At 35.6% G+C, this 15,422-nt stretch overlaps 1 protein-coding gene across 2 annotated transcripts in view; it reads left to right on the top strand.

Moving 5' to 3' along the window:
* LOC120771080 (protein CBFA2T1) overlaps positions 1-15,422 on the top strand; it is a 74,910-nt gene that overhangs the window by 43,679 nt on the left and 15,809 nt on the right. For both annotated transcript variants that reach the window (XM_040098902.1, XM_040098901.1), the window contains one exon: positions 12,096-12,192. In XM_040098902.1, coding sequence (XP_039954836.1) covers positions 12,096-12,192 — 97 coding nt within the window. The remainder of the gene's footprint in view (positions 1-12,095; positions 12,193-15,422) is intronic.

The following is a 15,422-nucleotide window of genomic DNA, read 5'->3' as shown; positions in this document are numbered from 1 at the left end:
ATTATTATTTATTTTAATTGGTAGAAATCACAGATTGGCTGATATATTGGCATACAAAGTCACCCAGGAGTTCGAAAATCTGTATACTTATTAAGTATACGGGGGCTAAGGAAAGTATTGGTGCAAACCCATTTTGACATAAAGACATGCTGTTATAAGAGAAGGATTATCCCTTAATTTCAGTTATGTATATACATATGTGTATCACACATTGACCAACATTTTCGACCAAAAGTCTACTTTAGGTACTGGGGTCTAAATATTCGGCACCTAGGAGCTTGAACAGTTTTTATTGGATTTAAACAATTTTTGATCACAAGGTAGCAAACACTAAAGACAATGTTCGTGCAAAGTTGTATCTCGTTATATTAATTGCTTCTTGATTTGTGTACTGAAAACTGAACGAGTCAAGTGAAATTTAAAATTGCGCCGTATGCGAGATACGGGATTTCACCAATAAGTGGGCGGCGTCACGCCCATCTTCCAATTCTCATGCCGACTCCTATAAAGCTCTCACATACCATCTCGGTGGTAAAATTAAATGTCTCTGGCATATTTAACATTACCGTTATATGGGGAGTGAATGGAGTTATCCTCCGATTTCATCCACACTGTAGAAGTTTTTATAAGATTTGTACTCAGCAAATCTGGTTCTTGTAGCTTAAGTTGTTAAGGAGATATCTGCATTAAACTTGTTAGAGGGTGAAGCCACGCCCACTTAAAAAAAATGCCCACAAGTGCCCCGTACTACTGCAATATGCTATACGAATTTAAGTTTTGTTTTTAATTTAGCGCTTAGTTATGACATTTCATGTGTTTTCGGTTAATGGCGATTTGTGGGCGTGGCAGTGGTTCGATTATGCCCCTCTACGAACTCGAAGTTTTTTTTGTACTAGGAAACCCACATACCAAGTTTCATCGAGATATCTCAATTTTTACTCAAGTTACAGCTTGCACGGACGGACGGACAGACAAACAGTCAACCGGATTTCAGCTTTTCTCGTCATCCTAATCATTTACATATATACATACATATGTATATATAAACCTATATTTATCTCGATTAGTTTTAGGTGATATGTACAACCGTTAGGTGAACAAAACTATAATACTCTGTAACAACTGGTTGCAAGAGTATAAAAATATGTATGTTTGTATGTATTTATTGCGTATCAAATTACATACATACATATTTACTGAATTATTGTGTTAGCTTTCTCTGCTATCTGAAGAGATTCGCACACCTTAAAAATTCGAGCTTGGTTTAACGGGATCTTCTTTGGACATACATACATATCTAAAGGAACTTATTTTTTCCCCTATACCAAACGCCTTTGTTGTTGTTGAGTTGTCGTTCTCTAACCAACATTTTTTTCTTCATGTCAACTAAATCAAAGTTCAAACAACGTTTCTTTCAAGCTGATGAGTAAATATAAGCTAATAAGTATAAAAACAATGTTCCAAAACTTTCAACGAGCAGCCACAAGCTAGTACCACCAATAATATAAGGTGTTGTTTTTTTTCATACATACATACATAAGTACATATGTACATACATACATATGTATGTACATATGTATAAAATTGGTATGTATATATGAATGTGTCAGATAATATTATTATTTATTGTTGCAATATCTTTGGTAGTGATCATCCAACAACTTTTCTTCTCAGATTTGCTTATTTGTATGTTGTTTAACCTTCCACCGCATTGAAACCGTCTACCAATAAATATCAAACAGAACATTCATAAATTTCACTCACAAACTCTTCAAAAAAGCAAGCAAACTGAAATAAAAAGTGTGCCTAATCCGACAAAAAAAATGTGAAAATTTAAAAACAAAGACGGATGATGTAGAAAAAGAACGGGAGATCTATTACTGTTGCATGGCCAGCCGCTGTGGGAGAGGCACCAGCTGTACCATCGTCCTAAACACACAACCCACTGCCGCCACGATTGAGCCACATGCTTCTATCATATTATAGTTAAACGGCTTGCCGTAATGACTCAGCATCAGGTGAACATGAGGTGGTGCAACGGCTTATAACGTAGGGAAACATACACGTACGCTTCCACCCAGCTCTTTCTGGATTTTGTCGTACTCTCCCTTAATTATGTATTTTACTTTCGCTTTATTGTTGCAGTTGCTGTTGCAAAGTCGTTGCGGGCAAATGTTACTCTCAGTGTATACCGACAATACCGCCAGTGACACCTGTGACCATTCTTTGGCTGCCAGCATACAGTGCTAGTTGAAATAGATGTTCTGAATTTTACTTGGCATTGGGTTAGTAGCAGCGTAGGCTTGCTGGGAAATCTGAAAAAAATTTTATTTTTTTCATCGTGACTTTTTTCTATCATCTTCATCTTCGTCTTTCAACGTTTTCGAAAATTACAAGCTAGGTGTAAGGTGGCTAGCGTGTATAATTGTTGTAACAGTATCTTAAAATGCAAAATAACATAAAAACATCTTGGAAGATTTGGGCATCAAGTGGAAGAACGGTTTTATAAGCGCCACGTCCATAGTAAAATCCAAATCATAATGCACGCCAACTATTATGTCACTGGTTAAAATATTTTTGACCTGAACAGGTTACTAGTGCATAAATTAAGTTTGTCACGAAGCTTGTAACACATAGAATGAAACGTCGGAGACTCTATTAATTAATCTTTATAACAACACAGAAATAATGCGGAAGAACACTAATTTTCGTATGCATGCGTACTTAGTATACTTATGAGTTATACTGATTGTTGCTCCTGACCAAGACAATTTTGCTTTAGGACGAACCCGTCAGATATTTTTAATATCACAACAGAAAATAAGATTTTTGTCGTCAAGGCATTGTGGCTACTTTACTAGATTAAGGGCAAAGAACGCATTCATAACAAACTAAACGCGACATCTAACATAAAAATTAGTGGAATAACTGCACTATTGATGGAACGGTGTATTATAATTTAAGAAATATCGTCGAAGCATTGTAATATTTAAACAGAAACGATGAAGTATAGCTTAAAATTTCAAACTGATCCTTCCTCAAAAATAATACAATTGCAATATTGGGAATGGTAGAATAGAACTGCAAACGAATAGGCAGTGAATGAATCATAACTGGCTCAGTAATTAGTCGATGAATATTATACCATAATGATGGAACCATGTTTCTATTGTCACACACCGACGTAAAAAGAGCACTCAAACATTCCCGACGGCACGCACTTTGCACAGAGCTTTCGTCTCTTTCGTCCACTGCCTTCATTGTCCTCGGTGCTCATTTCAACTCTATCCAACTTAGCAAATCTCTTTACAAAGTTTGATTTCTTTGGTGCAGTATTTTCCCCCAAAAAGCAATGCTTTATTGGCACACAAAATGCTTTTTGATCCATTTTTGTAAACTCACACAATAATAGTTCATCAGTTGCCGAATTTGTATACGTATCTTTTAAAGGTAGGGACTGACTAGAAATGGATGGTATTAGTAGTTAGTTATATAAAACATATTAATGATTTGGAAAGATTTTTAATTTGACGGGAAGTCTTCAAATTCGGCATGGATTATTGTCCAAGGCAACGGTGCGATATCCGAAGAAATTGATCAGATTGATAGTGTTTGTGATGGGTTTTATAGGTTTTGTGGAACTGAAGTTAAGCTTTTTTCTTGCTTTAGACTTCCTTAATGAGCGCTTTTCTTATTGAAATACTAACACATATTCCAAATCCCTTCAATTCAGCCTAATATGAAAAAATTTAAAATAATTATGTTTAATTCGAAAGGTTTGACTTGGAGAGTGCAAATACAACACAAGTTAGGACAAATGTCGGTTAATATTAAGGTTTTCCTATATGGTACATGCCAGAATCTGCAAACATAAATACATATACATACATACGGCTCAGCAGCATCTGCATAGCAGCCATAACTATACTAGTTCATTAATATTTTTACAGCCTCAGAAAGGCGAACAGCACTTGGGCAGTAGGGCTTTAGGCAGTTTTGATAGTGCTGGGTCGCAGCATTTTTCATCCTTCTGTAAAAAAGACATATCAGGAGAGTTGGCATGCATTTGGACGCTTGTGCCATCATCCAAAGTATCCGCAGTGTGTGCGCTTCTGGTGAAAGGATAAAAATATGAAAAATGTGCGGTTGACAGGCTCAAAAGGACTAACACACCAATTGCACCCGTTCGCACATCTGCAGCTGAAAGATACGAAAGCTATTCGAACAACGATACTGCACATGACATCGAATGGAGAAACCCTTAGGTTAATGGTATGTGACAATATTCGATTTATTTATGAAAGTTTTGAACAGTCGACATTGTTTTTTCTGAGCTCAAACGAATTTATAATGATAGCATTTTATTGAGGATTTTAGTTAATTTTATGAAGAAGAGTCTGGAGTTTTACCAATTTTCATTTTATAACTGAATGGTGTGTTTTAATTTTTGGCCTATCAAGAGATTTCATAAGTTAGATTTTTAAACAAAATTTGTAGCGAGTTTATAACAGCGCACCAGTCGTTTTTCCTTTTCGCTGTTAGGCGCCAATTGGAGATTCCAAGTGTAGCCTTGTCCTTCTCCACCTGGTCTTTCCAAAAGATTGGAGGTCTTCCTCTTCCTCTGCTTTCCCCGGCTGGTACTACGTCCAATACTCTCTCAGAGCTCGAGTGTTTTCATCCATTCGGATGGCATGATCTAGCTAGCGTAGCCACTGTCTCTTAAATTCCTGAACTATGTTGAAGACATTGTACATCTCGTACAGCTCAACATTTCATCGATAAGTCTTTCGCAGAATCAGATGTTGTCATCGTCCAATCCTTTGCACCATATAGTACAACGGGGATGATGAGTGACTTGTAGAGTTTGATGTTTGTTCTTCGAGGGAGCTCTTGACTTCTGGTTAACACTTAACTTTTTTTTCTTTTCCCGGTAACATTCCCTTTAACAACAAGAGATGACATGGTAAAAGACTTCGCAGACAGTTCAAGAATAACTTACTAATTTGAGTCACTGCTTCTAAACTTCAAAAGAAATTTACTTTATGAAACTCAACTTTAGAGGTCCGTTTTGTTAGCAACCATCTTTCGAAAATGTCAAATGCATATCGGAAATTTCCGGTGAAGGATACTAGAGTATTGTGCTGGCGGCAACTAGAGTATCTGAAGTTGGAATAACAGAAAGCTTGAACGCCAGTTACAATTTAAGCAATCGAGATTAAAGCCAGCGGGGGAAAACTATTATTTCGCACATTTCTCTTACAGCTGTAGGTGTGCATGTCCGTGCGTGTACTTTATATCAGCACAAGGAGGCCGAAAGAAATATGGAAGCGTGTAAATAAAATACTGGAAATCACAGTCTGCCAACGACGCCAAACAAATCCAACAACACAGCACGAAGTAAGGGCGAAAAGCCGGAAAAAGAAAAGCACATGAACAGCGAACAAAGTGTGGCAGCACTGTCGGCATCGGTAACTCCTGTCAGTGGCAGGCAAACAGGCAAACAAGCAGGCAGTCGACAACAGTTGGTGGCAAATTGCGCGCGCTTAATACTTGGCAACACTTGTGTTGGCAGCAAGCGAACACTGCAGTCAACAGAGTACGGGTTCCACACGGTCACAGTTTGTGCCACACACTGGCCTACATACATACACACCATATAGAACACTTGCGACAGAAGGCGAGGCAAAAAGTGGCAATGCATTGTTTTGCTGCGTACGCGACGGGCCCGTGCGAGTGCTTCGAGCCTGGGCTTGTGGCCGTGGCAGTCGCAGCAGTATGCACAGCTCGTTGTGGCGCGCAATTATTTTCACAGCAATTGCCAGCGGCTGTCGTTGTCATTGTGGTGCTTTTTGTTGTTTTTATTATAGCTGCTAGAGACTCTGTCGCTCTTGTTGTTCTTCCATTTACTCTTGTTGTTATGACTGACAGTTGCCTGTGGTTGTGCTGGCAGCTTTGTGTATCGACAGCGGGTGCGGCATGCGGCAACAGCGGTTGTGACTACGGTCTGTGCTAGTGACAGTTTCCATTTTCTTTGCTCGGAAAATAAGTAATTTTGAAGGGCATAAGTACCCACTGTAAGCACTGTATGTATGTGAAGTACATACATACAAATGTATATGTATATATTGCAACGAAAAAAATGAAAAAATTTGCCTCCTTGCCAGAGGCTGCTCCAATGCGTTAAATAAGTTTGTATTTCCTTGGTTATTTCGATTCTCTCAGTGTTTCTCTTTTTTCTGTACATAACTATCTAGACCAAGTATTTTTGTGATTTCTTGTATGTATGTACATACATACGTATGTATATCAGAGTGGCAAGTGCGGCAGACATTTCGATTAATTCGTCAGTTTTGCAGGAGTCTTCGAAATCAATGTAATTGAGTTCAAAATTTTGACAACATCTTCCCCAATAGAGTCCTAAATTTCAAATCAGAAAAATTTAGTAATGCTATGCCCAGACAGAATTATGTGCATATGTACATACATAAGTATGTCGCTTTTTAAGACTTAAATTTTGTAGTTAAAAATTCCATATGTAATTTTGACAGTAATTTGATATTTTCCATCATCTGCTCTATATCTCTCGTCTGCACCGAAGTAATAATACATACTTACATATATCACAGCTGCATTTTTTTAAGCATGAAAGGTCGTGGTGCAATCCGTCTATCTATCTTCTCCTATCTTAAGGATATAAAAATATCTTTATCTTGATTTTGTTCTGTCAGTTTAAATGACAGCTATTTGTTATAGTGGTCAAATCTGAACAATATATTCGGAGATTGTAGCGATGCCTTAAGTAATCATCTTTCCCAAATTTCGCGACAAAACCTTATCAAATGAAAAGGCTTTCCATACTATACTCGGACTTGAGTTTGATCGGCGTGTTTGTATTATCTTTAGGGGTCTACGAGGTTTCCTTTTTCGCAGTTCAGGGTATGAAAAGGCATACTCCTTTGTAGGTGTGTTAAAGTCTTACACTTACTGAAATATTGTTTGCTTGTATCAAAACGTTTATTTATTCTTATATTTTATAGTATTTAAAATTTGATTTATATTATACATTGCAAAGTTAAGTTATGGCTTGCTTATCAGAAAACTATACAAATATGAAGGCTTCTATGGGATTAGATATTTAAGAGAGGACAGATGAAATGTGTAGTAAACTTAATATGTCTCGTGTTATTGATAACAGATTAATAGCACTTTAAGCAGCCATATTCTCCTAATGGCGGTGAGAGTCGTTATTAGCAGATAACTTAGGTACTGTGAATTATGCTACATCAGGTAAATAGCTCAAGATTTATAGAAAAACATTTATAAAGAAAATTAGCTTTTTTGTACTTTAAGTATGAACATACTTTAATGCACATAACTGCATATTCCCTGTACAAAGCACATACATTTCTATGTATGTATGGATATGTACGTCGTATGTATGTATATAGTTTTCTTTACAGTAATTGCATCTACATGTCTGTATTTATGTATGTCCATATGTGTGTTGTTGTTTTTGCTGTCACTGCAGTTGTCGCTGATGTTTCAGCACCACAAAGGAGAGAAAATTATGTGCGCTGCTGCTGCTGCCAACACCAGCCCCACTGCCAGAGCAATTGCTAAGCATCAACGATGCCATACACTTTGTGTTGTTATTGCAGCAGGTTGTCAACAACAGCTGACACCGCACATTCACTAACACAAACAGACAGGCGACAACGCACATGCTCCAGCAGCATTCGCTTTCACAAAGGGAATCCCCTACTACCATTTCTGGATTCCAGTTGCTTGTGCCATTGTTTTGAGCTGTTTCCCTTCACGGCTGTAACTGAGCCAAACTTCGTTTCTACAATACTAAAGAACCAGCAGTACGGTATTGTAGCCGCTCTACAAAAATGTGAGGAAAGAAATCCCTCATTCTTAATTGTTATCCTTAGATTTACTTACATATTTCGTGCTTTGCTTACCCTTTACTCCCTTTCAATTTTCTGTTTTGTTGATGTATGGAGTAGCACTGCCAGTTAGTTGAGCTGAAGAAGTTTAGTGTGGTATTCAGTGAAGTGGAGTGAATGGGAATGTTCTTGTCTGCTTGTCTGTCAGAACTACACTTGTTGGAGCTAGATAAGATGAGGATTCGCGCTAAGCGGCACTTTACACAACAAAACAACCAAAATATTGAAAGAGAGTGTGGATTAGTGAATGATAGATTTCACAGATTGCGACACGCCACGTCATAAGCTAAAGAATGAGAAGAGGCCGCACTGTATAATTGTCAATTTTTATAAAAAAAACGTGTTTCTTTTAATGCCGTCGTGACGTCGGGATTTGGCTTTTCGAAATATTACATGTGTACATACATAAGTATGTATGTATGTACATATTTTAAATTCCTGAGCCACGAATTAATATGTTGTTAACAAATAGCAAGACAGTGAATTGTAAATAAAATTGAATATTGAAATTGACTAATTTCTCTGGCCAGTCGGCCGAAGCAAAAAAGAAGGAGACTAAACATTTGAATAAATATGGGCTCGCAATGTCAGATAAGAGCAGTGTGTTAAAAATCCCATAGCAAATACATACATACATATGTATGTCGTATACTAATAACGGCTGTGGAGAAACAGACGCGTTGTGTATGCATGTTGTCAATGTACCAGTGCAGGGGAAATTGAGATGGGGTGACAGCTGCAACTGACACAAGTGGCATCAATTGGAAACTCATTGAGACAAAACAGTTGTGCACTCTTAAACTAAAAAACTGCGAAACTACTTAAAGCAGCAGACAACAGCAAGATTCAAAACGCAGTGAGAAACAAGAGCAAAGATCTGGTAATTTGGAAATCCAAAGATATGTATGTACATACGTACATATGTATGTAAGTTTAAAATTCTAGTTTACATGCATGCATGCTATGTAAATTCTATCAAGCTTTTAAATAAAGATATTAAACACTTTTAAGTTGGTATGCACATATGTACATAAACGCAGTTTAATAGTCTTTCAGAAATATGGTACAATTAAATGTATTAAATAGCAAACTATAAACTAGAACATAGTATGCTGCACTTTTATCGAAAGCATACTTTAGAATAAAAGCTTTCAACTGGAAGGCGAAGTTTCTAAAAGATAAAGAGAAGTGCGTTCGCGATAGTAACTGAGGCAATAGTGCATTGTTTTATCATACATATGTATAAAATGGTATTTTAGATGATTTTAATCGGAGATTTTAGCGATGAATGAGATTATAATCTATACCGAATTTCGTGATAATACTCTGTCAAATAAAATTTTTTTTATACGAGGAAGTGAGTTGCATCGGTCAGTTTGTATGGCAGCTGTATGCTTTAGTGGTCGGATCTGAACAAATTTTTCGGAGATTGTAGCGCTGAATGAGATAATAAGTTATGACATATTTTTTGAAGATATCTCGTCAAATGAAAAAAAAGCACTTGATTCTGATCGTTCAGTTTGTATAGCAGTTATATGTTTTAGTGGTCTAGTAGTCCAATATCGGTCCAAACGAGCAGAATTTTGAGGAGAAAAGGACATGTGCAAAATTTAAAATTGATGTTTCAAAAACTGAAGGATGTCGGATGGACTGACAAAAGGACATGGCTAAGTCGACTTAACTCATCATGCTGTTATAGGGTTTTCGACTTTTACTTCTAGGTGTTACAAACTTCGTGACAAAATCAGTATACTCTTTTCATTAACAATAAGTGATTTCTGCTAAAAAACGGGGAAGTTCATACCATATAATCATCGCACAAATTGTGAGAGTGTATTTCTCGTTTTAATTTCACTAACGAATTTTCTTAAACAATTTGTTGATTTCAAGAATAAATAAAATCGAAATTTCGTTAGACTTGTGATACTTGATTTGAACTTTCTCATCACAACTTCTCAAAATTATACCCTATTTATTTCAGTCAGCCATAAACTTCAGCTCCTTACGTCTGATCCCATTCATCGACCACACATGCTTCATTATGTGATTCGTTTAATTAAAGGAAAAGAAAAGGTTCTACGTACATACATATGTACATATGTATAAATTTGTGTGTTCGTAAAAGTAGAATAAATTATGTTATTGTTTTGCAATTTGTTGATATCGCAGTTGCAGGTGTACACGCAAATAGCAACTTTTTTGTACATTTGATATTTTACATAATGCGTTTTTGTGGCTTCCGGCTTTTCGCTTACATTGTTTGAATGTATGTCATGCATTCCAAGTATCTAAGTAGACAATACACTGAGCATTTTCAGCTTTACAACTCAACTGCAGCTGAATACCCCCCCATAATGCTATTGCCTCCGTACAAAAATGTGGCGCTACAGCTCTTTGCCCATCAGTCAGTCCGCCAGACACTCTGTCATTCTCAATTGCCGGCAGCCAAGGTGATTTTTAAGCAATTTATGAATGCAGGTGTTACTTTTCCAATCGGTGCAAAAGGCGAAAAAGGTTAAAAAAACACAACAACACAGCACGGTGAATGTAGAGAGGAGAGATGAGACCAGCGGAAAATGTTTTTCTCGCAGTTGTGCGCTTCACCATTCAAAATTCACCAGTCACCACTCACCATTACCCAAATATACATACATATGCATATGCGCTCACACTTATCTGCCGCCCACCGCACTCCAGCTGCAGCAACAGATGTTGTTAACTGGTCGTAGAATCTGCCAAGATACTACATACATAGTATGTATATTTCTATCAGAAACATGTAAATCTGTGTGTGCGTAGCTTTTGCTGACAACACTTGTTTTAATGCTTCGTATTGTTGATGCCAGCTGTTGCTTTATGTTGTTGCAATTGTAGTCGTGTTGTTGCTGTTTATTTGTGCTGCTGATTTTTTAGCAATCATGTCTAGCAGGGACTGTTGCTCCGCATTCAATGACTGAATGCTGATTTCATCGCTGGCATCGTTTATTTTAATCAGTCAGCAGCAGTTTGGCTAGTGGACAGCCAGAGGCAGTCCAAGTGGGCAGTAGATGGAGGCTTGGAAAGAGGCATTCACCAGCTGCCGCCAGCACTTACATATTTTTACATACATTAATATGCAGGAAAATAGCAGGCTACAACGCTTCAACAACTCACTCCGGACCGGCATGAACTCTGCCCACTGCTCCCAGTGAATATTGTTTTTGTCGATATTTTTTGCTTGGCGATGCAGATATTTTCCTTTGATTTTCATTGGAGAGCATAATTTGGGTTCCAGTGATGGAACCCCGCACAAATTATCCCCAAGGGGGTAAAATCACCCTGTCTCTTTATGGTCGATCATAACTTTACAATCAGTATGCATATGTACATATGTATGTAGTATATACACAACGTGAAACTGTACCAAAGCTATTTCATAGGTTATAAACGAACTAACTTCATTAGCGCAAACTAATGCCATTCTCCTTTCCGGAACCGACTATATTGGTTTTGCAACTGTAACATCACTGTCTTATATAATAATGCAAACTCGTCATTTTTTGCCTTCGTACGAAGTATTATCAACGTCTGCTTTAGCTCATTAATAGTCCTTGGTACTGATTTGCATGTCAGATAGCAATTTAACTATTAGAACTCTCTCGAAAGCGTAATTGTACTGTGGGAAAAGTATCATTTGTCATCAAACATGATTGTGTATAACTGTAGGATTTATTTAGAAAATCTAAATATAACTGGGTACTGGAATCAGGGTTATAAATACCTAAACTAAAATCAAATAGTAAATAAAATTAAGGAAACTGAAATAAATTCTATGGGATACTCTTAAAATATCGAAATTTAAAATGGGGACACATCAAAATACCGACAAATCAAAACACCGATAAATCAGAATACCGAAAGATCAAAATACCGACAATCCAAAATGTCGGCATGTGAAAAATATTTTATCTTGTCTGCCCTTATTTCTATCGAAGCACAGGAAGAGAATTCTACTGACTAAAGATTATGATCCTGAGCGTGTTAGTGCCACCTTTTTTTGAATTTTTGACCTCGAATAAGCTTGCGTAATTTTATTTTACAGATCGTCTATAATTTTGGCTTTACTGTTATATAACATCGAGATAATAATGATCTTTTCGCTTGCAGATGGCTCTTGACGGCAAGACGATAATTAAAGAAGAAATTACTGATAAGGACGTCTATGAGGCTGCTGCATCCAATAATTCTAGTCGACGGAACAAAGGTTCGTATGACGTTTATGTAAACAGTTGCAATCCAATCAACATTCAAATTTTCTCAAAGAAATTCTTAAGGAATATGGTCATACATTAATTAAAAAATAAAAAAAAAAGTTTATTAGGTTAACTGGGGTTATTAGATAGAGCGTATGGCATGGGGTCGAATTGTTACGTGCGTGAACGTATCACTCGTCACGTAAAAGTGTGTATTTCGTATTATGACATACGTGATTGTAACGCTTCTATCGTAATCTGGCATGATGATGTTAATAAACGTATCCGTTCGTTCCAAATGTCATTCGAATAAAAAATGCCAATCGAAATAGACAAATTTACGGAAATGTGAGTAATTTTTTTTAATTTTGATTTTTTTATAATTTGTAGTAATAAATAACATAAACAAGAAACCAATAAAAGCAATATCTCATTAAAAATTAAAAAGAAATATTTATATGAACAAAATCCGCACTATTGTTTATCACCATCACTTTCACTAGAGCTCAAATAAAACAACAAAGTCGGATCCATTTAGATATTTAATCAGCTTTTGTTAGTTTATTGAAAATTGTGCAACAGTTTTGACAGTTCCACATCTATTGTGACCTAAAAATACGATCCAAAGCAATTCTTTAAACTAAACTATTTTTTTAAATTTAAAAACTATTGTGTATTGAAAATAAGCTTCTCTAAATAAGACCAACGCCAGTAACTTATGCAAGAACTTACTTAACCGAATACACTTAAAAAAATATTACAGCGTTTCCATGATCTTAGTAAATATTATCTGAAATTCCTATGTATAATAACGCCGATTAATTTGCCCATCTTGGGGCATTATTCTTAGCTATTTCATTAAATTATTCATTGGTTTGAAATCTGAAAAATCCGGTTAGGATTATGATTTAATACATAAGAAGTTCCGAATAGAGTGTGAAATAAATAAAAACCAAAGAAGGAAAGATAACCATATTGAATATACGTATTTATTTGTTTAATATCAAATTTAACAAAAGTAAAAGTTCTTAAATATTCTTATTAAACCATTTACGTGCATAAAAACGCATTACGCCAATGAAATGCTTCAATTGCCAAATGTAATTGTGCGAAAAGATGGAAATAACACGACCCGTGATTGTAAATATCAAACGGAAAAATAAAGAATGCTCTTCCACAGCTTAAGAAACCTGAGCACTGTTTGCAGCACAACAATAGATTATATCATAACAGATGAAGCGGTCAGTACAAATTTACTCTTTTCATATGGTACATTCATACAGATGTACATATGTATGTCCATATATGTGCATGGTTTTTTATGAATAGCATTATCATGAGAATTTCGCATAAAAAACAATTACGTAGCAATAAAGACTACACAGACAATGACAAAGCCCAAGAAAAGCAACGAGGGATTATTTGTGTACGATTTCTATTCCGAATTGTTTGGAAAAGCTCTCGTCGCCCACTTCACCGAACACTTCCGGCTCTGCTGGGAACGCAAACAGGTGTCTGCTGTGGTTGCTTGTGAGTTGTGTCATGCAAATTCTAAGAAAATACATGAACTGGAAAAATACACTCATTCACCTTATTCGCCCCAATCACCCATTCAGCACTTACTTAGTCAACGGAGCAAAGAATATTGCTCTATGATGGCGGTGGAAAGGTTATAGAGTAAACATACTTACATACATATGTATGTAATTTTACTTGTTTAAGAAAATGTTGGTAAAAAATTTGCAGTTGTCAGCCAAAGATTAATACATAAATGAAGCATTTCAATAAAACCAAACATTGATAAATTTATATCTGCCAGCTTTAATACAACTTGAGCTTCGATTGAAACAAAGTCATATAATATTTAAATTTGTTACTATCCAATTGGACGTTTTGCCTCATTAACAGTGAATTTTGTTTTAAAAAACTATTCTTTGTTGAAAAAATTTCAAAATCATTTAATATGATAAACAAAACTACAAATGTATACATTAAAATCAAACGTAATGATGAACTCGAATAAGCACGAAACGACGACATTTTGTTCCATTGGCTAACCATAAGAAAGTCTGCAACTACAGTATAAAGTATTTGGTTAGGCTTAATAGAGGCAAAATCCATACCTATAAAGTGAGACTTCAAGTTGACAACTTTCTACTAAGCATGCGGTATCCAACTATTTCATCATACCAGTCATCTAGTTTTGTGAAAACATTTCCCTAAAATTATTTCGATGAGCCACATTGGCAGATAAAATTCAGTTCCCTTCTGGTTCTCTCCACGTTAGTCTGTCGAAAACTTGGCAGTGAAGGAGAAAGTGTTTAGATGCTTTCACCTGATATGACTAGGCACCATGGTCTAAGGGAGTAGCAAAAGTTACCATTCACAGTACTTTCCTATCTCCCAAGTGTACGTTCACAATAAAACCACCATGGCAGAATCTGTTGAGTAAGGGTGGAAAGCGGTCGAAACGGGTTGCGCAAAACAAAAAACGCTGTAATAAAAATTTATCTATTATACTACTACAGTTTTATTTATACATACATATATATGTACTATCTTCTACTTTGGTTATAGATTAATGTTTATTGCTTTTGACAACAAATTAAATTATACCATCTTGATGCAGATAAATATGGGGTATATTTTTAAGCGCCTTAATTAACATTTTAATGGATAAACTGGAAATTCATTTTTACAATTTGTGGACCAAAAAAATATTATTAGTATTATTAGTCAAAATAATTCTTTTGAATATTAAATTTTAAGAGATATGAATAGATAATTATAGAACCGATATTTCTTATAATTTAAGTATAAATTTTTAATCACAAATTTTATTTACGTCTTATATTTTATGATTTAGCGATGAAAATATGTGCAATATTTCATTAGACATCTCTTCATAAAAAAATTACCATTTTGTTACAAACTCTATGTTTCGTATTTAAATATAATTAAAATTAAAAATATTTACATCTAATACATACACGCATATACATATGTAAGTATCTATGGTATACGACTGTTGGAGCAATCCGCCGGCAATCAGGAAATTGAGCGTTTGTACAATATTTTATTAACAACTCTTTACATACAAAAAATTACCATATTTTTACAAAGTAGTAAGTATAGTCTATAAGAAGTATAAATTATTTGCATCGTTATACAAAGTGCTTTCCAAAGTAAACAGGACTTAAAAAACACAACAAATGGTTTTCTTGGCACAATCAATTTATTT

This window comes from Bactrocera tryoni, chromosome 3, assembly GCF_016617805.1.
Source record: "Bactrocera tryoni isolate S06 chromosome 3, CSIRO_BtryS06_freeze2, whole genome shotgun sequence".
Classification (NCBI taxonomy): Eukaryota; Metazoa; Arthropoda; class Insecta; order Diptera; family Tephritidae; genus Bactrocera; species Bactrocera tryoni.
Note: the sequence above shows the minus strand (reverse complement) of the source record. Positions and strands in the feature narration are given on the sequence as shown.